At 36.7% G+C, this 23,978-nt stretch overlaps 3 protein-coding genes and 2 long non-coding RNA genes across 6 annotated transcripts; 4 read left to right on the plus strand and 1 right to left on the minus strand.

Moving 5' to 3' along the window:
* The first annotated feature begins 1,884 nt into the window (after nt 1–1,884).
* LOC124439047 (putative gastrointestinal growth factor xP4) lies at nt 1,885–3,874 on the plus strand. Its single transcript, XM_046989248.1, has 3 exons — nt 1,885–1,975; nt 2,254–2,391; nt 3,737–3,874. The coding sequence occupies exons 1-3, from the start codon at nt 1,936–1,938 to the stop codon at nt 3,790–3,792; spliced, it is 234 nt and encodes a 77-aa protein (XP_046845204.1). The 5' UTR covers nt 1,885–1,935; the 3' UTR covers nt 3,793–3,874.
* Nucleotides 3,875–6,360: 2,486 nt separating this feature from the next.
* Nucleotides 6,361–12,407, plus strand: LOC124439402 (putative gastrointestinal growth factor xP4). Its single transcript, XM_046989626.1, has 6 exons — nt 6,361–6,425; nt 10,075–10,097; nt 10,510–10,638; nt 11,144–11,278; nt 11,630–11,764; nt 12,256–12,407. Exons 1-6 carry the CDS (start codon nt 6,361–6,363, stop codon nt 12,276–12,278), a joined length of 510 nt encoding a protein of 169 aa, XP_046845582.1. The 3' UTR covers nt 12,279–12,407.
* A 2,833-nt stretch (nt 12,408–15,240) lies between these two features.
* On the minus strand, nt 15,241–16,440 carry LOC124439403 (putative uncharacterized protein YER190C-A). The gene is made up of 5 exons (XM_046989627.1): nt 16,365–16,440; nt 16,128–16,257; nt 15,803–16,012; nt 15,466–15,637; nt 15,241–15,396 (listed from the first exon to the last, which is right to left on the minus strand). The coding sequence occupies exons 1-5, from the start codon at nt 16,438–16,440 to the stop codon at nt 15,241–15,243; spliced, it is 744 nt and encodes a 247-aa protein (XP_046845583.1).
* Nucleotides 16,441–20,265: 3,825 nt separating this feature from the next.
* On the plus strand, nt 20,266–22,011 carry LOC124439119. The gene is made up of 4 exons (XR_006946283.1): nt 20,266–20,363; nt 20,790–20,839; nt 21,252–21,380; nt 21,891–22,011. It is a non-coding gene; the product is annotated as an uncharacterized LOC124439119 (long non-coding RNA).
* Nucleotides 22,012–22,013: 2 nt separating this feature from the next.
* LOC124439118 lies at nt 22,014–23,149 on the plus strand. Of its 2 annotated transcripts, XR_006946282.1 has the most exons (3): nt 22,014–22,023; nt 22,375–22,507; nt 22,998–23,149. It is a non-coding gene; the product is annotated as an uncharacterized LOC124439118 (long non-coding RNA). The 2 variants fall into 2 exon arrangements; XR_006946281.1 differs by lacking the exon at nt 22,014–22,023 and having other exon boundaries at nt 22,293–22,507.
* Nucleotides 23,150–23,978: the final 829 nt, after the last annotated feature.

Here is a 23,978-nt window from a genome sequence, read left to right on the forward strand (position 1 = left end):
TATGAATGAAGCTTTCGAATAATGTTTCAGTAGTTTTACATATTGTACAATAATCAAAATACATTGGTGATAGCACTCTCCATTTATAAGTAGTTAATTTCTTTATTCAGCATACAGAATTTCAAAAAAGTGTGGATGTTGCTTCTTAATTTTAAAAGGGATATGAATTCATAGCCTATGAAAATAAGTACTCTCAACTATACCGCTACATGTACAATTTGCCTACCACTGCTAAAGTCTACCATTTGGAAAATATCCTAATGATTTTTCTAAACTCTAAGTAAATTTTTGTTTTGAAAATAGCAGTGCCGTAGCTAGCCTCTCTGAATTGGGAAGGGGCAATGTTCGTATGAGCATATTATAATCCATAAAAATAATCCATAAAAATATCTATTTCAAAGGAGCTTAATAGGACAGAACATGAACATACCAATATTGGCCTCTCCACTTATTAAGCTGGCAATGTGATTTATAGTCTACATAAATACAGCCTCAACCCCTCTTTCCGTTTGTAATTGGTCGTTTTAACACCCAATTTGATGTAAAATAGCTACTGTGCATAACAGTTGCCCAATGAAAACATTACCGTAAACATTTGTTCAATCTTTGATCAAAAGTTCAATACATAAAAATTTTACAGAAAAAGCTTGTGAAATAACTTCGCACTGGTAAAATTACATCATAGCTGAGAGATAAACAAATGTATGAATGAATGAACAGAAGTTCCATGCTGTTGCCATGACGACAAAGTCTTCACAAATAGTTTGTTGACGGCCATTTATCATTTTAATTTGGTTAAACGCGCAATACAATAGCAAATTTTACAGAGAATGAGGTTATATAAAGGTTTAAACGCGTTAAACCGACACAGTTAGATTTCTAGTGTGTTTCAAGTTCACTGAAAGTCAAACTTTTAGTTAGAGGAAAAATCGTGAAGACGATTGTACCAGCTTTCCTCGCAATTGTTTTGCTTGGTCCTGCCTGTGTGTGCGGTAAGTACAATGAAATTTTACTAAACTGAAGGATGAAAAACCTGCTTTACGCTGGAAGGAGTGTCGGATAGAAATGTTACATAATTAGAAAAAAGTTTTCGAAGATATCAAAGGTTCACGGTAAACTTCAAGTAGTGTCAATATTCAAACCTACTGCATGGGACGTATTTGCAACAAAGCATTACCCACAGTAGTAATTTAATATAAGTTAACGAAAAACGTAAACTTATTAATAAAATACAAAAAATTCCTTCAAGAACAATTTTCTGCATGCAAGGAAGATTAAGGTTATCGTTTTTTACTCATTAAACCAACTTAAACAACAAGTGCGTTCATTTATCTCACTTAAAGGAAGCGACAAAAACGAATTGCATTCCTCCTACTGACCAACTCTGCTAACTGTTTTCTGTTAATAAATCCTCTTTCATTTATACCCGTGATCATTATTTTCAATTGTACTAAGTTTCATTTACGAAACCTTTTCTTACAGCGCGATATTACTATGACAAGGCTGATGACGCGGTTTTCTCCGAAGATGAACTGATATATCCACACCCAGGTCATTACTGCTCCTTACATAATGTAACTATAAATTAAAGCTAATTCATACGGACCATTCTAATTAGCGATTTTAATTTGAAGAGAAATTAGTTTGTCACACCTGAATATATGAATATTTACCCCACCCCACCACACACCCAATCAACGTTCTAGCTTCGCCGATAACGAACTCGTTAGATTCAGTTGTTAATATTGCAAGAGAAATTTTAATAAACATAAATTATTAATCACGATTCTCTCAGTTTACCCATTAAAAAATTTAATCTCAGTTTATCCATTTACAAATTTTAGGAGTTCCTGCAGTGCCGTAATACCAAAACCAGAATAGATTGTGGTTATTCAGAAATAACACGCGAGGAATGTCAATCACGTGGCTGTTGCTATGACACCAGTATACCTGACGCCAAATTCTGTTTTTAAAGGTAAGAAAACTCGACGGCATCTTTAAACTATTCATTATAGTTTTCATCGAGAAAACACGACAAACCGGTTCGTATTATCAGAATTGTCACTCAACACGTGAATATCACGAGCACAAAGCACTATATTCAATAATAAAATCTACTTTTATAGATAGGAGCTTTTCTAAACAACTCTTTTACTAATATGCTCGTTTACACAACACACCACGATATGTGTAAAGCTAACAACAGCAGTTCAACGTAACATCGATATGAAATAAATATTTATCATATTCCAGGTCATGAATGCAAGTCAGTGATACCAAGTAAGCGACTGCAATGCGGTGATTCTCGTATCAACAAAAACGAATGCGAAAGCAAAGGCTGCTGTTGGGACCCAACACAACAAGACTCAGTTCCCTGGTGTTTTTACCAAAGTACTTAAACAACTTTGTCATACTTTTACCAGTGGCGTAGCCAGCCCGCAATTTTGGTCGTGCTATGTCAATTTATCCCTGTTCACTTACTGTATAAACAATAGACATCTAAACAAACGAATAATGATGATCTGAAATTTACATAATACAATCAAATTTATAGGCTGGCTACGCCACTGTCTTTTACTCTGAACTTTTTTTCAACTTATTATATGTTTTCCGCTCAAGGGGGGTAGACAAAGGAGGGGTAAAAATATTCAAAGAGGCCACCCCTACCCCCAATAACATTATCAGTACCGCAATATATGTCGATTACTTATTCCTGTGTTTCACACGGAGGAATAATAAAATTATTGGTTTTTTTGCCTGTTTCTAAAATAGGGGAATTCCTTCTGCGCTTTTCTTTTAACTTCTTTCTTGTTTCAAAATTTGAATGCGCTGGTGCAAAAAGCCGAGGATGGTGTATTTCTGTCAATAATCGTCACCAAAAACGAACCATAAAATTTCAAAACTGTTAACGTTTAACGTTTTAACCGTTTATGATTTGTTTCTTTTGCCACCACTCCCTGTTTTTTTATAAAGATTGCATCAATCAAAGTATCAAATAATAACGATGAATACATGATTTTTCATTATATAGATGTTTATTTCTATAGCGTTTTAAATTACATGCTTCCGTACGAAGCAATCTCTTTATTATTTTAAAGTTTTGAGAAATCGCATTCAAAGAAAACAATACCTTATTAGCAGAACATTCTAACTACGAATTTGCACCTACACATATATAAGTAGTGCCTGCGATGTTGTTAAAGCAAGAGATAGAATATATTGTGGTTGGAGTGGAATAACTAAAAGCCATTGTGAGAGTAAAGGATGTTGTTATGATAGCAGTATTCCTAATACTCACTACTGTTTTCACAAAGGTATAGTCTTCCTATTTCTCATGGTCATTGGGTATTCCAAATTTGTCTCTCAATTATACAGTGCGTGTTTACGTTTGTCTATTTGCTTTTGTACTTTGTATTGTTAAAGAAACTGAGCAAGAGAAATATTCCAAAGCTTTTCACTTGATTTTGTGCATGACTAACAAAAAATCCAAAACTGTCTAAATAAAATATTTCTGAACCAAGATTTCACTTTGGGAGCAACTTATCGCTCGCCACACTGCAAGCATAACAAAATGAAAGTCAGTTAGCTATAGGAAAGGACGGCTGCTTTTCACAAAAATAATCCCAAGGGAGAAAATATGAAATATATCAAAATCTATCAAGAAAATAGTGTTATCTACCTCATGCAAAAAAATAGCGATGCAACAGTACTAATTTACCGTTCAACTTTCTTTTAGGAAAGGTTGAATTGAAGATTCTCGTCTGCAAGACTATTAACAATCTTAACTGCTAAAACGACATTTGCTGTTGTCTGATGTTCTTTTGTTATGGTATTGTTAACATTTATTTTGCATTAAATCTGCGAGTTTGCTAAATGTTTATCTTTTTTTGTGAATGTGCCCCAATTTACTAACAAACCTTGCTTTGTACAGACCATAAATAATTTTATAACGGCGGACTTGTTTGTGAAATAAAAAATTGCACAGCTTGCATTGTTCATTCAGACAACAAAACAAATCCAAACACAAGCATCTCAAGCGCCATCGCCATGCGTGTAGAAAAATTAGAACGATCAATCTAAAGTGAAGCTCAAAATGGCGACTGCAAAAGTTTTGTCTTGGCAGGTAATGAAATAAATAACGGCTGATTAACGGACTACATCTGGCCAAACTTTCGCGAAAATAGTCGCTTTGACGCGATATATTAGCCGAACTCGAAAGTAAAACTTTCAAACAAAAAATTAGGAGTATGACGCTCATCTTCCTCGAGAAATTAAACCGCAAGTGCACTTGCACTGCTTGCATCGTTCCGACAGACGACAAAATAAAATGCGAAAATTCCACGCTCCTTGTGGCGTTTGCTACTAAAATATGGACATGGAAAGTCAACTTGGTCATCTTTCATAAAACGTGAAGCTCACTATTGACTGTGAGCCTTTCTGGCCGAGAAATGAAGTAAAAAACGGCCGATAATGGCCAACCTTTCGCGAGAACGGTTTCTTTGATGGAACGATGGAACATATCAAGTTTTTAATTGAACACGAGTGTAAAACTTTTAAAACGAAAGATTAGAAGCATCACTTACCTTCTTTGCCTCTGAATATTCTCGAAAATTTTCCAATAAATAGCTCAAAATCATTTTTAAAATAAGTACGTTTTCTTCGAAGGAGTCAGCTTCTCTCCATTTTGAGGATTTTGACAAATTCACATGTTTCCACAAGTGAATTTTAAAATTTGTCGCTTCAAAGGTAAAGTTTCTTCAATTTTCCAGAAAAAATATTCTTAAATTTCCTGTAATACACGGAGTCTTTCTACACAAATGAACAGGCTTCTAAAACAAACTACAGGCTTCTTCAATAGTGCTGAAATAATAAATTTACTATCAGCCAGGTAACAAAGCAGTTAAAAAAGCAACATGAAAATAGCCAAGATACCAAGAAAATCTGGAATCTAAAGTAGGAATTTCAAAGCATTACTCCACTTGTCTCATTGACATATGCTAATTACTAAATGTTTGGCATTAGCAAATACGAAATTTCCTACAATGTGGAAACACTATTGACAAATTAAAGTTTAATAATGAAGCCCAACTGTAGACTTCATACTAAGGTGCTCGGATTATGAGCCGTCAATAAAATACGCATAATATTGATGCTGGTGTTGGTGTTGATGTTGGTTAACTACGCTGATTAAATATGTACATAATACATACATAAAATTCTCCAAATGTGTCAATTTCTCTTGAATGTCGAAACGTGAACGAACACCAACACCAGCATCAACAGCAACAGCAACACTAGCACCAACATCAACACCAACACCAGCATCAACACCACTACCAATACCAACCTTAACATCAACACCAGCAACAGCATCAAACACTAACAGCAACACTAACACAAAACCAACACCCAACACCCAACAACGACACCAACACCAACCTTAACACTAACACCAACACCAACATTCAACAGCAACAGCAACACCAACACCAGCATCAACACCACTATCAACACCACTATCAACACCAACACCAACCTTAACACCAACACCAGCATCAACATCAAACACTTACAGCAACACAAACACTAACACCAACAGTAGACGTGACATTGTGAAGTTATAACATCAATTGCATACGCTGTCAGAAATGGATTTATGCATTTATGTGCTGATGTGAATTGTTAAAAGAGTGACAGATAATATGAACCGACAATTTGGCAGCCAAGTTTGCCGCTAATTGATAAATCAGGAACATGACCCAGTTTCGGATAATCTCCTGATTGATTTTGAGAGAGTGGGCAATATTATTTGGGTGAGAGAGTAAAAGATTGTTCTGGGAGAGAACAGACTGAAAAAAGGAGATTAGGATTAAGTTTTAACAGCGCAAAGCATCAACATAAATGCTGAAATCTTCACTTAAATCCATTATCGCATTACTCTTTCTATTTACTAGCCCCCCTCCTTTCGTGGCCTATTACTTTATCATGAGACAACTTTGACTCAACAAATTCATGCAGTGATTAAAATTGAACCTTTTTGCATCTTGCAACATTTTGTTTCACATGCAGTTCGATTCGCACGTTGAATTAAAAACAATGCTTAGTATGACAAGTTCGATGATTTCAATATGAATTTAATGTACTCAATGTTGCTTCCTGCATCAGCGATGAAAATACTGAAATAAAACATTAATATTGGCGATAATCTAACAGTGATGCCACAGTTTAAAACGTCATATTTTGCGAGTGCGGTGACTGTACTGACTTATGAAAGACAGTAAATTGGTACGAGGTCTACAAGACAATGCTAATAGATTTAACCACATCATGTGCAACATGTATATTTAATTAGGCTAATGCATGGTCACTGTTCGCCGGCTCAGCACTCCTATTGGTCAGAAAATGAAATTTACTGGAACATTATGGTAATCACATGCGTAGTAAGATATATGCATTGCATAAACATTCATTGGACAGGCCTTACTGTATGTTCCTACTGACATTCGTGGAGGAAAGACTTCATCGTTGTGAACAAGTTTCATTAAAAGTCATAGGGGCACACTAAAAACCTTTGTCAGAGAGTGGCTGGCGATAGCACAAGTTAATGCAAAGTTCTGAGTAAGCTTTTGATGACAAGATCTATGTGTGGAAGAAATGTGCAGTTTCCATATTTTTTGGGGCTGCGCTTGATCTCTGCCATCATTCACCTATATGTGTGTGTATGTGAAATGAAATCATATAAAGATTATACCACTACTCCATCGCTTAATTAAACATATATTTATTCGAGTTTATCGTTCACCATAATTTACCATATCTAATATGTTCTTATATGGGGAAATACAAACGCCAGGATATATCTGTAGTCCTTTCCTCCTATGTATTTTACATAAAAGACCAGGCACTGAAAGATTTTGCATTAAGAAAGATTACAGTAACTTGTAGTTATTTTCAAGTTTTTTACAGCACATTTCATGATTCAATATCGTCGAGGTAGACGCCTCGTCGTTTTTCGCAGCTTTCTTTTATGTATTATCAATTATATCATACACAAATAAAATACACAGTTTGCATCAAATCTTTCATTCGCTTCACTATGTTGTCGTGCAAACTATAAAGAATCTTTAATGTTGGCGACATTAATCAAACGAACATGACAAACTAAGGTATGTAAGATTAATTGAAAAAAATCAAAACTAATCATAATTGTGTATTATTGAACGAAAGTTTGAAAAATATGCGGTCAAGCTCCGGGAATGCCGAAACATTGCATGTGATTTCACCATCGAGATAAGAATTGTTAGAAATTCTCGAAAAATCGAACAACATCATTTGAAACCTACAATTAATTGCTACTCGGAAACATTGGCGTCAATCCTGTGTTAATTGAGGGAGACTACATTCATATATTCTGCTATTCCTGGCTAATTTCCTTTCAAAAGAAAAGACGCCAACATTTTCGGAAATATGCACTTAGCCGCTACGTGCACACGCACGAAGCGTACGCACTGACGCAACACCTGCTCCCGCATCGTGTAAACTCACATTTTCGAGGGATGACAAGATAAGGTAGGGCTAAGTGAACTTTTCGTGATAAAATCTGAATGTCGAAGAAATGGGAAGTTCACTTGTTTTCTGGACTGCACTTGATGTCTGTCATGCCTCATCTAAATGTCTTCTTAGTGAAACGGAGTCACCTAAAAACAATTATTTATACTCCCTCGCTTCCAAAGGTGGACGTATCATCCCTAAAAATACTTTCTAAACTTTCTCATTTTTAACTACACGTATACTTATACCAGTATGTTCTTCAACAACATATACCCATACATAATATTTTATTTTAGAAGTAAACGTCTGGCCGGTCGCCATAACGTCATTGTTTTATCTAATAAATGTTTTATGCAGTGCGGTGTTTGAAATTAAATGAAGATATCATCTTCGCGAAGATCATATCTTCATTTAATTGTTTTATCTAATATCAATAATCAATGCACAATCACAATGCGCAGTAACAATCACAAAGCATATTTCACTTTTGCACATTTTCAAGGGATGATACAATGGTGGTAAGCGTATGTCGCATCCATATTTTGTGATATTTGGATATCGATGCATAGATGGACATTGTTGAATAAAGTCATTCATATTATCACTGGTATTATTAAAATGATGACCAAGGGGCTGTTTACATGAGCCCAGCTGAAAGGACTAGCCCTATCTGTAGGCTGATTATTACCTCGATTTTACATGCTCAAGTCTAGCCCTACATTCAAGAGTATGCGACAGTTTGCATCAAATCTTTCATTCGATAAAAATCTTTAATGTTCTCGACATTAATCAAACGATCGCGTTATAAACTTACGATGTATGAGAGGAATTTAAAAAAATCAAAACTAATCATAATTGCGCATTATGAATGAAAGTTTGAAAAACATGCGGTCAAGCACCTGAACTGCTGAATTATTGTATGTGATTTTACCATCGATAAGAATTCTCAGGATTTTCCACAAATCGAACATTCTAAATTTAAATTTAACCATCGGAAAAAAACACTTAACCGTTAGAATCATATCATACACCATGAAGCGTACCGGCATCTAATATTTTGAAATCAGTGATTTTTGAATGCCTACATGAGAAAACGTATTTTCTACACAGCGTATAGAAAAAACTATGTATTTACTATATAAAACTATATATTGACTATATTTTGTGATTTTTCGATATCAATGCACAGATGGCAAAATGTTTCCCAAAGCGATAGTATTTTCACAAGTACTGCCAATTGGTTAGTAAAATGGAAACTAGATTTGACAAATAGATTTTACGGACGAATGTATGGAAAGAGGATGATTTCTTTTTAAATTTCCACACCGGTAATTTGATTGTGATCGCATGGTTCTTGAACATTGTAACACTGTGGTAGCTGATTGTCTCAAAGTTGTCGAACCGACTCCTTCATGTTTGCTTTTTCATTATCATCTTTACAATTCTCAATTAAACAACGCTCAGCAATATAGCTCTGCAAAGCTATCCAAATTTGTTGTGCAAAGCTCAAATTAAGTGTGTACAGGATGCGTAGTGTGTAAAATTACCGCCACTACTGTAAAACGTCAGAACGTATATTGGCCTGTTTATGTAGAGATGGATAATATAGAAAATTCATTGGAAGAGACAACTATGTGATAAAAAACTTGGGTTTTGCCAAAATCTTTTGAAAAAAATAGTTCTCTACACTTGCACAACATAAGATTGATCAATTTCGTAAAAACGACGTGCTCGAGCATTGTAAACCAGGTTAGAATGAATAAACAATGTGGACGCAGATTGTTGACCATGCGACAAAAGCAGACACAGAGACATAATATTCAAGTGGACTGCTGAGAACAACTTATGATGTGACGTAGTCAAAAATAACGGTTTCTACGCACATTAGAAAGGCAAATTTTCAAAGAAAGGGGTTATAAAAGCAGGGTTAGTATTGAGCTGGCACAGTCAGATTTCAGTTGTGTGTTCAGTTCATTTCAAGAGTGAAGCTTTGAGATTAAGCAAGAATTATGAAGACAACCGTCCTCTCAATCGTTATACTCAGTTTGGCCTGCGTGTTTGGTATGATTTTACATTATTGCATGCAGCTTAGAAAATCTGCTGAGCTGGAGGGGTGCGATAAAAAACCTTTAGTGAGTTAGAAGATGCTCTAACAATATAGTAAACGACCCTTTTTGATTTTTTCCACGAAAAACGGTTAGTTGGGCTTTTTACAGCATAATTTCTGCGCCATCCAGAATTCTAACTTAGCGAGTTGAGTTAACCTAAATTCAACTCTGTAGCACAACGCAACACACTATTCAAGTTCAGTTAGCTATCAGGATCCACTCACTAACGTTGAATACACAAGCTTTCATCTGTTTCATTAATATAAGACTTAAAGATATTCAACTCTATCGAACTGACCACATCGCTGGCTATTTTTCGCGAAAAATCACCTTTTAATTTTCCCGTGATCATTTCACCATTAACATTTACTTTTTTTACATCTTTTAGCAGCTGATATATCGAAATCCAAAATAGCACGAAGAACGTGAAGCATGAAGGTTATTACTACAATTTACTAAATATGAAACTGTAATCAGGCAAACAACCATCTAGATGAAAAGCCAATTCAATTTGACCATTCACAATTCAGACCTTGTGACAAAACAATATGTTACGTCACAAGGAGAAAGCCTCTTAAAACTAGTGGAGATGCTTCGTTTTCCTGGGGAACATTGATAATGTGGAAATTGTAGCCGTGCTAACTTGGCGTACCCTTTAATGTATACGGTGAAAATTGCACACATAATGCTAATGAATGGTTTTGTCTTTGAGAGAAGTTTCTCATACAGTTTCTGTACTTAAGTACTGAAATCAAACAGTATAGTTTCTGAGACGAAATACCGCCACATTTATTTGCATGCCTTACTTAATTACGCCATTAATCACACGTCTGGTTTTGACAATTGTTAGGCGCTACATGCGACAATATATCGGCTAAAATAAAATGTGGTCAATATGGGATAACAGAGGAGCAATGCTTAAGCAATGATTGTTGTTGGAACCAAGGCGAATCGAGCGAGTTTGGATGCTATTTTAGAGGTAACCAACTATATATAAATTACACGACGACATTACACACTCGTTCATTGCGAAAAATGTTTTAGTTTTTATTAATGACGAAAACGCCAAAGCTGTAGGAAAACTACTGTACACTGAAATTAGGCGAAATTGGTTGTTTTGATTCTAAATGCTTTGCGTAGTTATTAAATTAGAATACTAATTGCAAAATTGCTCTAAAAGATATATCTGATGATAAGTATTGAATCGTTTCCATTTGCCAAAATCATTTATCGCTCGGCCGAATCCCGGCTGCCCGGGCTCGTGTATCAGCGCCTAAAAATTCCGCTTTCGATTGAATAAAACTTTTCATGCTAAACTATTTTTGTTATATCAGAGTTAAATTTCAAGCTCAAGAAATTTATCTCAAACTCTTCCTATGGGGTTTTCGACTTGCTTGTTTACCATGCACACCACCATATGTACATAACTAATAGCAGCGATTCTGCATGACATCGATAGCTAATAGATATTTATTATATTCTAGGTCATGAATGCTCTGAGGTGCTGGAGATAGAACGACTACATTGTGGTTATCCGGGAATCACGGAAACACAATGTAAAAAAAAAGGCTGTTGCTGGGACAAAGAAAAATCAGGCGTCCCCTACTGTTTTTACCAAAGTAATTACAAAACTTTATCGTACTTGAACACATGTAAATTTCTAATTCAACTTTACATAACTATTCTCATCCGCTGTTCATGCAATTAAAGAGAAACCATAAATATTGTTCAGGCAAATGTTTCCCATCGTTTTAAAGTGACTTAAACGGTCAAACCAATCCGCATGAAAGTAATACTTTATAATTATTGGATGGATTGCAATGCATGACTACACGAAATTTGATTTCAAATACACGACTTAAGGACCATTAAAATCCTGATTGTTGATTTATTATTTCAAACCTCATACAAACGGAACAATTTTCTACTCGTGCAGCTGAATACCTTAACGATGAATTTCACATATTTAGGTGAATCTTGCGATGTTTCTAAGCCAGTTGAAAGAGTTGGTTGCGGTAAAGTGGGAATAACGGAAAGCCAATGTGAAGCAATAGGATGTTGTTGGGATGACCACATAGAGGGTGTCCACAACTGTTATAGAAGAGGTACAAGGTTCTACTATTTTTCTGCCTGACGATGCTCGTGAATTTCACGTGTTTTCATTTGCATGTCCGCTTCTGTTGGATTGTTGAAGAAAGTACAGAAAAGAAATATTCGAGAGTCAGACATATGATTTGTGCATGAGTATTCCCAAACTTCCAAAGTGAGGGAACTTTGCCGTACAGAAAGTTCATTTTTAAGAGCAATTTATCACACAATGCAGTATGGGCGTCCGAATCAGTCAATATTACGAACGTTTGTTCACGCCATATTTACGCCATTTTCACGGCGTCATAGACCATACGTCGTATTTGCTAAATCTCTCGATTTGACTGGATTCGGACGCCCATAATGCAGCATGAACATCATCGCCTAGTTACAGGAAATCACCGACAGCTCTTCACAAAAGTAATCCCAACAGCGCAAATAATCGAAACTATCAAAAAATGGCACGTAATTTACTTCTTCTTTAACTTTTATTTTAAATTTCTTCTAGTACGTCTTCCAGAACTTGCTTAGGACAAAAAGGAGTTTGGTGGTACACGCGAGGATGAATAGTATAGTCACATGAAATGTAGTTGTGTATTCAAGGGTACTCCTTTGTCATGGCATTGTAAACATTCGCGTTGAAATAAATCTGCAAGTTAATGAAGTGTTTTCTTATTTGGGCAGGTGACCAATTTCTCCAATTTTAACACAACATGCCTTATACAGACCAGAAACCTGAGAATTTCTTTATACGGCAACAGCAATTGCCAGGGCCGTACATATGGGAAGGTGTAGGGTGTCACACCCCAAAATATTTCATTTTGAATTATAAACACAATAAAACGCGTGCGCTGATTGGTCTAGAGCAGGTGCAACTCTCGACCTTCGGTCTCGGGCTTGCACTGATCTGCTCTCGAGTTCTCCCAAAGGTCTCCTCGGTTTAAATAAGCCTGTGCAAACACAGTAAACATCTTTTATTTCTTAAATGTAGTCGGTAGAATTACTATATCAGTCGGTAGAAAAAAGATTATTGACGAATAAACAACAATATTATGAACGATTTTGATAAAGCGTAATTAAGAAGAGACTTAAATTGTGGTATGAATCAAGAATAACTTATGAGCAAGACATGTGCAGTTCACGATAATATAACACCGACGAGCGTCAATTAAGAGGCGTCATTTAGTAGAACTTGAAAATTGTCGAGGCTTTGTCCTATAGTGTATTCGGTACAATTTCGTTTCCCAGTCGGTTGGAAGGATTACGCCCCCACCCCCCCTCGATAAACATTCTAAGGATAGCGCTGGCAACTGTATAGCTTGCATTGTTCTTTCCGGCGACAAAACAAGTTTGAATATTCTATTGAAATATTCAGACATTGTCAACTTAGATTCGATCAAAAGCGAGCCTCATATAAAGACCAACAAATGTAGCCAACCTTTTGCGTTAACTTTGCAGACGTTACCCAAAATCGACAATGAAGCTTTCAGACGAAAGATTCGAAATATTAAAACTTTCAAACAAAAAAATTAGGATTATGACACTCATCTTCCTCGAGAAATTAAACCGCAAGTGCACTTGCACTGCTTGCATCGTTCCGACAGACGTCAAAATAAAATGCGAAAATTCCACGCTCCTTGTGGCGTTTGCTACTAAAATATGGACATGGAAAGTCAACTTGGTCATCTTTCATAAAACGTGAAGCTCACTATTGACTGTGAGCCTTTCTGGCCGAGAAATGAAGTAAAAAACGGCCGATAATGGCCAACCTTTCGCGAGAACGGTTTCTTTGATGGAACGATGGAACATATCAAGTTTTTAATTGAACACGAGTGTAAAACTTTTAAAACGAAAGATTAGAAGCATCACTTACCTTCTTTGCCTCTGAATATTCTCGAAAATTTTCCAATAAATAGCTCAAAATCATTTTTAAAATAAGTACGTTTTCTTCGAAGGAGTCAGCTTCTCTCCATTTTGAGGATTTTGACAAATTCACATGTTTCCTAGAGTGAATTTTAAAATTTGTCGCTTCAAAGGTAAAGTTTCTTCAATTTTCCAGAAAAATATTCTTAAATTTCCTGTTACACGGAGTCTTTCTACACAAATGAACAGGCTTCTAAAACAAACTACAGGCTTCTTCAATAGTGCTGAAATAATAAATTTACCATCAGCCAGGTAACAAAGCAGTTAAAAAACAACATGAAAATAGCCATGATACCAAGAAAATCTTGAATCTAAAGTAGGAATTTCAAAGCATTACTCCACTTGTCTCATTGACATATGCTAACGACTAAATGTTTGGCATTAGCAAATACGAAATTTCCTACAATGTGGAAACACTATTGACAAATTAAAGTTTAATAATGAAGCCCAACTGTAGACGTCATACTAAGGTGCTCGGATTATGGGCCGTCGATAAAATACGTACATAATATTGATGCTGGTGTTAGTGTTGATGTTGGTTAACTACGCTGATTAAATACGAACATAATACATAGATAAAATTCTCTAAATGAGTCAATTTCTCTTGAATGTCGAAACGTAAACAAACACCAACACCAGCATCAACACCAACACCAGCATCAACAACAACACCAGCATCAACACCAACACTAGCACCATCATCAAACACTCACAGCAACACTAACACCAAACCAACACCAAAATCCAACAACGACATCAACACCAACCTTAACACCAACATTAACATTCAACAGCAACAGCAACACCAACACCAGCACCAACACCAACACCAGCATCAACACCAACACCAGCATCAACACCAACACCAGCATCAACACCAGCACCAACATCAAACACTAACAGCAACACTAACACCAACCAACACCGAAAATCCAACAACGACATCAACACCAACCTTAACACCAACATTAACATTCAACAGCAACAGCAACACTAGCACCAACACAACACCAACACCAACACCAATACCAACACCAGCATCAACACCAACACCAGCATCAACACCAACACCAGCATCAACAACAACACCAGCATCAACACCAACACTAGCACCATCATCAAACATCACAGCAACACTAACACCAAACCAACACCCAAAATCCAACAACGACATCAACACCAACCTAACACCAACATTAACATTCAACAGCAACAGCAACACCAACACCAGCATCAACACCAGCATCAACACCAATACCAGCATCAACACCAACACCAGCATCAACACCAGCACCAACATCAAACACTAATAGCAACACTAACACCAAACCAACACCGACAATCCAACAACGACATCAACACCAACCTTAACACCAACATTAACATTCAACAGCAACAGCAACACTAGCACCAACACCAACACCAACACCAACACCAGCATCAACACCAATACCAACACCACTATCAACACCAACCCTAACACCAAGACGGCATCACATCAAACACTAACAACACCACTAACATCAACACCCAACACCCAACAACGACATCAACACCAATAACACCAACATTAACATTCAACAGCAACAGCAACAGCAACACCAGCATCAACACCAGCATCAACACCAATATCAACACCAACACCAGCATCAACACCAGCACCAACATCAAACACTAATAGCAACACTAACAAACCAACACCGACAACAACGACATCAACACCAACCTTAACATTTAGCAACACCAGCATGCATCAGCATCAACACCAACACTAGCACCATCATCAAACACTCACAGCGACATCAACACCAATAACACCAACATTAACATTAACACCAACACCAGCATCAACACCAGCATCAATATCAACACCAACACCAGCATCAACACCAGCACCAACATCAAACACTAATAGCAACACTAACACCAAACCAACACCGACAATCAACAACGACATCAACACCAACCTTAACACCAACATTAACATTCAACAGCAACAGCAACACAGCACCAACACCAACACCAACACCAACACCAGCATCAACACCAATACCAACACCACATCAACACCAGCCTAACACCAAGACTGCATCATCAAACACTAACAGCATCACTAACATCAACACCCAAACCCAACAACGACATCAACACCAACCTTAACACCAACATTAACATTCAACAGCAACAGCAACACAACAGCAACACCAGCATCAACACCAGCATCAACACCAATACCAGCATCAACACCAACACCAGCATCAACACCAGCACCAACATCAAACACTAATAGCAACACTAACACCAAACCAACACCGACATCCAACAACGACATCAACACCAACCTTAACACCAACTTAACATTCAACAGCAACAAAACACTAGCACCAACACCAATACTAACACCAACACCAGCATCAACACCAATACACCAATACCAACACCACTATCAACACCAACCTAACACCAAGACCGGCATCAACATCAAACACTAACAACACCACTAACATCAACACCCAACACCCAACAACGGCACCAACACCAACCTTAACACCAACACCAGCATCAACATCAAACACTAACAGCAACACTAACGCAAAAACTAACACCAACACTTAACATCCAACAACGACACCAACACCAACCTTAACACAAACACCAACACCAGCACCAACATCCAAGAACAGCCACACCAACATCCAATATCGACACTAACGTCAAGACTAGCATCAGCACCAATAGCGACACCAACACCCAACACCAATATCAACATCGAACATCAAACACGAACACGAAGACCAACACCAACACCAGCATCAACAGCAAAGTTTGTAGGTAAACGTGACCAAATGGCGAACATTGTGAAGTTAAAACATCAATTGCATACGCAGTAAGACTTGTCAGAAATGGATTTATGCATTTATGTGCTGATGTGAATTGTTAAAAGAGTGACAGATAATATGAACCGACAATTTAGCAGCCAAGTTTGCCGCTAGGGTGAAAAATCAGGAACATGACCCAGTTTCGGATAATCTCCTGATTGAGTTTGAGAGAGTGGGCAATATTATTTGGGTGAGAGAGTAAAGATTGTTCTGGGAGAGAGACAGATTAAGTTTTGCATCAACATAAAGGATCGACTAGGATTATGTTGATTTTGAAGCGCAACAACATGCAGTTCATTCGCACATTAAAAAATGCTTAGTATGACAAGCTCGATGATTTCAATATGAATTTAATGTACTCAATGTTGCTTCCTGCATCAGCGATGAAAATACTGAAATAAAAACATTAATATTGGCGATAATCTAACAGTGATGCCACAGCTTAAAACGTCATATTTTGCGTTCGTAGTGACTGTACTGACTTATGAAAGACAGTAAATTGGTACGAGGTCTACAAAGCCAATGCTAATAGATTTAACAACATGTATATTTAATTAGGCTAATGCATGGTGACTGTTCGCCGGCTCAGCACTCCTATTGGTCAGAAAATGAAATTTACTGGAACATTATGGTAATCACATGCGTAGTAAGATATACATTGCATAAAATTCATTGGACAGGCCTTACTGTATGTTCCTACTGACATTCGTGGAGGAAAGACTTCATCGTTGTGAACAAGTTTCATTAAAAGTCATAGGGGCACACTAAAAACCTTTGTCAGAGAGTGGCTGGCGATAGCACAAGTTAATGCAAAGTTCTGAGTAAGCTTTTGATGACAAGATCTATGTGTGGAAGAAATGTGCAGTTTCCATATTTTTTGGGGCTGCGCTTGATCTCTGCCATCATTCACCTATATGTGTGTGTATGTGAAATGAAATCATATAAAGATTATACCACTACTCCATCGCTTAATTAAACATATATTTATTCGAGTTTATCGTTCACCATAATTTACCATATCTAATATGTTCTTATATGGGGAAATACAAACGCCAGGATATATCTGTAGTCCTTTCCTCCTATGTATTTTACATAAAAGACCAGGCACTGAAAGATTTTGCATTAAGAAAGATTACAGTAACTTGTAGTTATTTTCAAGTTTTTTACAGCACATTTCATGATTCAATATCGTCGAGGTAGACGCCTCGTCGTTTTCGCAGCTTTCTTTTATGTATTATCAATTATATCATACACAAATAAAATACACAGTTTGCATCAAATCTTTCATTCGCTTCACTATGTTGTCGTGCAAACTATAAAGAATCTTTAATGTTGGCGACATTAATCAAACGAACATGACAAACTAAGGTATGTAAGATTAATTGAAAAAAATCAAAACTAATCATCATTGTGTATTATTGAACGAAAGTTTGAAAAATATGCGGTCAAGCTCCGGGAATGCCGAAACATTGCATGTGATTTCACCATCGAGATAAGAATTGTTAGAAATTCTCGAAAAATCGAACAACATCATTTGAAACCTACAATTAATTGCTACTCGGAAACATTGGCGTCAATCCTGTGTTAATTGAGGGAGACTACATTCATATATTCTGCTATTCCTGGCTAATTTCCTTTCAAAAGAAAAGACGCCAACATTTTCGGAAATATGCACTTAGCCGCTACGTGCACACGCACGAAGCGTACGCACTCACGCAACACCTGCTCCCGCATCGTGTAAACTCACATTTTCGAGGGATGACAAGATAAGGTAGGGCTAAGTGAACTTTTCGTGATAAAATCTGAATGTCGAAGAAATGGGAAGTTCACTTGTTTTCTGGACTGCACTTGATGTCTGTCATGCCTCATCTAAATGTCTTCTTAGTGAAACGGAGTCACCTAAAAACAATTATTTATACTCCCTCGCTTCCAAAGGTGGACGTATCATCCCTAAAAATACTTTCTAAACTTTCTCATTTTTTAACTACACGTATACTTATACCAGTATGTCCTTCAACAACATATACCCATACATAATATTTTATTTTTAGAAGTAAACGTCTGGCCGGTCGCCATAACGTCATTGTTTTATCTAATGAATGTTTTATGCAGTGCGGTGTTTGAAATTAAATGAAGATATCATCTTCGCGAAGATCATATCTTCATTTAATTGTTTTATCTAATATCAATAATCAATGCACAATCACAATGCGCAGTAACAATCACAAAGCATATTTCACTTTTTCACATTTTCAAGGGATGATACAATGGTGGTAAGCGTATGTCGCATTCCATATTTTGTGATATTTGGATATCGATGCATAGATGGACATTGTTGAATAAAGTCATTCATATTATCACTGGTATTATTAAAATGATGACCAAGGGGCTGTTTACATGAGCCCAGCTGAAAGGACTAGCCCTATCTGTAGGCTGATTATTACCTCGATTTTACATGCTCAAGTCTAGCCCTACATCCAAGACTATGCGACATTTTGCATCAAATCTTTCATTCGATAAAAATCTTTAATGTTCTCGACATTAATCAAACGATCGCGTTATAAACTTACGATGTATGAGAGGAATTTAAAAAATCAAAACTAATCACAATTGCGCATTATGAATGAAAGTTTGAAAAACATGCGGTCAAGCACCTGAACTGCTGAATTATTGTATGTGATTTTACCATCGATAAGGAATTCTCAGGATTTTCCACAAATCGAACATTCTAAATTTAAATTTAACCATCGGAAAAAACACTTAACCGTTAGAATCATATCATACACCATGAAGCGTACCGGCATCTAATATTTTGAATTCAGTGATTTTTGAATGCATAGATGAGAAAACGTATTTTCTACACAGCGTATAGAAAAACTATGTATTAACTATATAAAACTATATATTGACTATATTTTGTGATATTTTGATATCAATGCACATATGGCAAAATGTTTCCCAAAGCGATAGTATTTTCACAAGTACTGCCAATTGGTTAGTAAAATGGAAACTAGATTTGACAAATGGATTTTACGGACGAATGTATGGAAAGAGGATGATTTCTTTTAAATTTCCACACCGGTAATTTGATTGTGATCGCATAGTTCTAGAACATTGTAACACTGTGGTAGCTGATTGTCTCAAAGTTGTCGAACCGAGTCCTTCATGTTTGCTTTTTCATTATCATCTTTACAATTCTCAATCAAACAACGCTCAGCAATATAGCTCTGCAAAGCTATCCAAATTTGTTGTGCAAAGCTCAAATTAAGTGTGTACAGGATGCGTAGTGTGTAAAATTACCGCCACTACTGTAAAACGTCAGAACGTATATTGGCCTGTTTATGTAGAGATGGATAATATAGAAAATTCATTGGAAGAGACAACTATGTGATAAAAAACTTGGGTTTTGCCAAAATCTTTTGAAAAAAATAGTTCTCTACACTTGCACAACATAAGATTGATCAATTTCGTAAAAACGACGTGCTCGAGCATTGTAAACCAGGTTAGAATGAATAAACAATGTGGACGCAGATTGTTGACCATGCGACAAAAGCAGACACAGAGACATAATATTCAAGTGGACTGCTGAGAACAACTTATGATGTGACGTAGTCAAAAATAACGGTTTCTACGCACATTAGAAAGGCAAATTTTCAAAGAAAGGGGTTATAAAAGCAGGGTTAGTATTGAGCTGGCACAGTCAGATTTCAGTTGTGTGTTCAGTTCATTTCAAGAGTGAAGCTTTGAGATTAAGCAAGAATTATGAAGACAACCGTCCTCTCAATCGTTATACTCAGTTTGGCCTGCGTGTTTGGTATGATTTTACATTATTGCATGCAGCTTAGAAAATCTGCTGAGCTGGAGGGTGCGATAAAACCTTTAGTGAGTTAGAAGATGCTCTAACAATATAGTAAACGACCCTTTTGATTTTTCCACGAAAAACGGTTAGTTGGGCTTTACAGCATAATTTCTGCGCCATCCAGAATTCTAACTTAGCGAGTTGAGTTAACCTAAATTCAACTCTGTAGCACAACGCAACACACTATTCAAGTTCAGTTAGCTATCAGGATCCACTCACTAACGTTGAATACACAAGCTTTCATCTGTTTCATTAATATAAGACTTAAAGATATTCAACTCTATCGAACTGACCACATCGCTGGCTATTTTTCGCGAAAAATCACCTTTTAATTTTCCCGTGATCATTTCACCATTAACATTTACTTTTTACATCTTTTAGCAGCTGATATATCGAAATCCAAAATAGCACGAAGAACGTGAAGCATGAAGGTTATTACTACAATTTACTAAATATGAAACTGTAATCAGGCAAACAACCATCTAGATGAAAAGCCAATTCAATTTGACCATTCACAATTCAGACCTTGTGACAAAACAATATGTTACGTCACAAGGAGAAAGCCTCTTAAAACTAGTGGAGATGCTTCGTTTTCCTGGGGAACATTGATAATGTGGAAATTGTAGCCGTGCTAACTTGGCGTACCCTTTAATGTATACGGTGAAAATTGCACACATAATGCTAATGAATGGTTTTGTCTTTGAGAGAAGTTTCTCATACAGTTTCTGTACTTAAGTACTGAAATCAAACAGTATAGTTTCTGAGACGAAATACCGCCACATTTATTTGCATGCCTTACTTAATTACGCCATTAATCACACGTCTGGTTTTGACAATTGTTAGGCGCTACATGCGACAATATATCGGCTAAAATAAAATGTGGTCAATATGGGATAACAGAGGAGCAATGCTTAAGCAATGATTGTTGTTGGAACCAAGGCGAATCGAGCGAGTTTGGATGCTATTTTAGAGGTAACCAACTATATATAAATTACACGACGACATTACACACTCGTTCATTGCGAAAAATGTTTTAGTTTTTATTAATGACGAAAAACGCCAAAGCTGTAGGAAAAACTACTGTACACTGAAATTAGGCGAAATTGGTTGTTTTGATTCTAAATGCTTTGCGTAGTTATTAAATTAGAATACTAATTGCAAAATTGCTCTAAAAGATATATCTGATGATAAGTATTGAATCGTTTCCATTTGCCAAAATCATTTATCGCTCGGCCGAATCCCGGCTGCCCGGGCTCGTGTATCAGCGCCTAAAAATTCCGCTTTCGATTGAATAAAACTTTTCACGGCTAAACTATTTTTTTGTTATATCAGAGTCAAATTTCAAGCTCAAGAAATTTATCTCAAACTCTTCCTATGGGGTTTTGGACTTGCTTGTTTACCATGCACACCACCATATGTACATAACTAATAGCAGCGATTCTGCATGACATCGATAGCTAATAGATATTTATTATATTCTAGGTCATGAATGCTCTGAGGTGCTGGAGATAGAACGACTACATTGTGGTTATCCGGGAATCACGGAAACACAATGTAAAAAAAAGGCTGTTGCTGGGACAAAGAAAAATCAGGCGTCCCCTACTGTTTTACCAAAGTAATTACAAAACTTTATCGTACTTGAACACATGTAAATTTCTAATTCAACTTTACATAACTATTCTCATCCGCTGTTCATGCAATTAAAGAGAAACCATAAATATTGCTCAGGCAAATGTTTCCCATCGTTTTAAAGTGACTTAAACGGTCAAACCAATCCGCATGAAAGTAATACTTTATAATTATTGGATGGATTGCAATGCATGACTACACGAAATTTGATTTCAAATACACGACTTAAGGACCATTAAAATCCTGATTGTTGATTTATTATTTCAAACCTCATACAAACGGAACAATTTTCTACTCGTGCAGCTGAATACCTTAACGATGAATTTCACATATTTAGGTGAATCTTGCGATGTTTCTAAGCCAGTTGAAAGAGTTGGTTGCGGTAAAGTGGGAATAACGGAAAGCCAATGTGAAGCAATAGGATGTTGTTGGGATGACCACAGAGGGTGTCCACAACTGTTATAGAAGAGGTACAAGGTTCTACTATTTTCTGCCTGACGATGCTCGTGAATTTCACGTGTTTTCATTTGCATATCCGCTTCTGTTGGATTGTTGAAGAAAGTACAGAAAAGAAATATTCGAGAGTCAGACATATGATTTGTGCATGAGTATTCCCAAACTTCCAAAGTGAGGGAACTTTGCCGTACAGAAAGTTCATTTTTAAGAGCAATTTATCACACAATGCAGTATGGGCGTCCGAATCAGTCAATATTACGAACGTTTGTTCACGCCATATTTACGCCATTTTCACGGCGTCATAGACCATACGTCGTATTTGCTAAATCTCTCGATTTGACTGGATTCGGACGCCCATAATGCAGCATGAACATCATCGCCTAGTTACAGGAAATCACCGACAGCTCTTCACAAAAGTAATCCCAACAGCGCAAATAATCGAAACTATCAAAAAATGGCACGTAATTTACTTCTTCTTTAACTTTTATTTTAAATTTCTTCTAGTACGTCTTCCAGAACTTGCTTAGGACAAAAAGGAGTTTGGTGGTACACGCGAGGATGAATAGTATAGTCACATGAAATGTAGTTGTGTATTCAAGGGTACTCCTTTGTCATGGCATTGTAAACATTCGCGTTGAAATAAATCTGCAAGTTAATGAAGTGTTTTCTTATTTGGGCAGGTGACCAATTTCTCCAATTTTAACACAACATGCCTTATACAGACCAGAAACCTGAGAATTTCTTTATACGGCAACAGCAATTGCCAGGGCCGTACATATGGGAAGGTGTAGGGGGTGTCACACCCCCAAAATATTTCATTTTGAATTATAAACACAATAAAACGCGTGCGCTGATTGGTCTAGAGCAGGTGCAACTCTCGACCTTCGGTCTCGGGCTTGCACTGATGTGCTCTCGAGTTCTCCCAAAGGTCTCCTCGGTTTAAATAAGCCTGTGCAAACACAGTAAACATCTTTTATTTCTTAAATATAGTCGGTAGAATTACTATATCAGTCGGTAGAAAAAAGATTATTGACGAATAAACAACAATATTATGAACGATTTTGATAAAGCGTAATTAAGAAGAGACTTAAATTGTGGTATGAATCAAGAATAACTTATGAGCAAGACATGTGCAGTTCACGATAATATAACACCGACGAGCGTCAATTAAGAGGCGTCATTTAGTAGAACTTGAAAATTGTCGAGGCTTTGTCCTATAGTGTATTCAGTACAAGTTCGTTACCCAGTCGGTTGGAAGGATTACGCCCCCACCCCCCCTCGATAAACATTCTAAGGATAGCGCTGGCAACTGTATAGCTTGCATTGTTCTTTCCGGCGACAAAACAAGTTTGAATATTCTATTGAAATATTCAGACATTGTCAACTTAGATTCGATCAAAAGCGAGCCTCATATAAAGACCAACAAATGTAGCCAACCTTTTGCGTTAACTTTGCAGACGTTACCCAAAATCGACAATGAAGCTT

This window comes from Xenia sp. Carnegie-2017, unplaced genomic scaffold (assembly GCF_021976095.1).
Source record: "Xenia sp. Carnegie-2017 unplaced genomic scaffold, XeniaSp_v1 HiC_scaffold_19, whole genome shotgun sequence".
Classification (NCBI taxonomy): domain Eukaryota; kingdom Metazoa; phylum Cnidaria; class Anthozoa; order Malacalcyonacea; family Xeniidae; genus Xenia; species Xenia sp. Carnegie-2017.

Excerpts from the sequence above, each read along its gene's own strand:
- LOC124439403 (XM_046989627.1), bottom strand. The coding sequence starts at position 16,440 with ATGTTGATATTGGTGTTGGGTGTTGGTGTCGCTATTGGTGCTGATGCT. Across the intron at positions 16,258-16,364 it reads CGTTAGTGTCGATATTGGAT|TGTTGCTGTTAGTGTTTGAT; the intron begins GTTGGTGTGGCT and ends TTTTTGCGTTAG. Across the intron at positions 15,638-15,802 it reads GGTGTTGATGTCGTTGTTGG|GTTGGTGTTGATGTCGTTGT; the intron begins GTTTGGGTGTTG and ends GTTGGTGTTAAG.
- LOC124439047 (XM_046989248.1), top strand. The coding sequence starts at position 1,936 with ATGACACCAGTATACCTGACGCCAAATTCTGTTTTTAAAG. Across the intron at positions 1,976-2,253 it reads GCCAAATTCTGTTTTTAAAG|GTCATGAATGCAAGTCAGTG; the intron begins GTAAGAAAACTC and ends ATCATATTCCAG. Across the intron at positions 2,392-3,736 it reads TCCCTGGTGTTTTTACCAAA|GAAAGGTTGAATTGAAGATT; the intron begins GTACTTAAACAA and ends ACTTTCTTTTAG.
- LOC124439402 (XM_046989626.1), top strand. The coding sequence starts at position 6,361 with ATGGTCACTGTTCGCCGGCTCAGCACTCCTATTGGTCAGAAAATGAAA. Across the intron at positions 6,426-10,074 it reads AAATTTACTGGAACATTATG|CACGAAGAACGTGAAGCATG; the intron begins GTAATCACATGC and ends AATCCAAAATAG. Across the intron at positions 11,765-12,255 it reads CCACAACTGTTATAGAAGAG|TACGTCTTCCAGAACTTGCT; the intron begins GTACAAGGTTCT and ends AATTTCTTCTAG.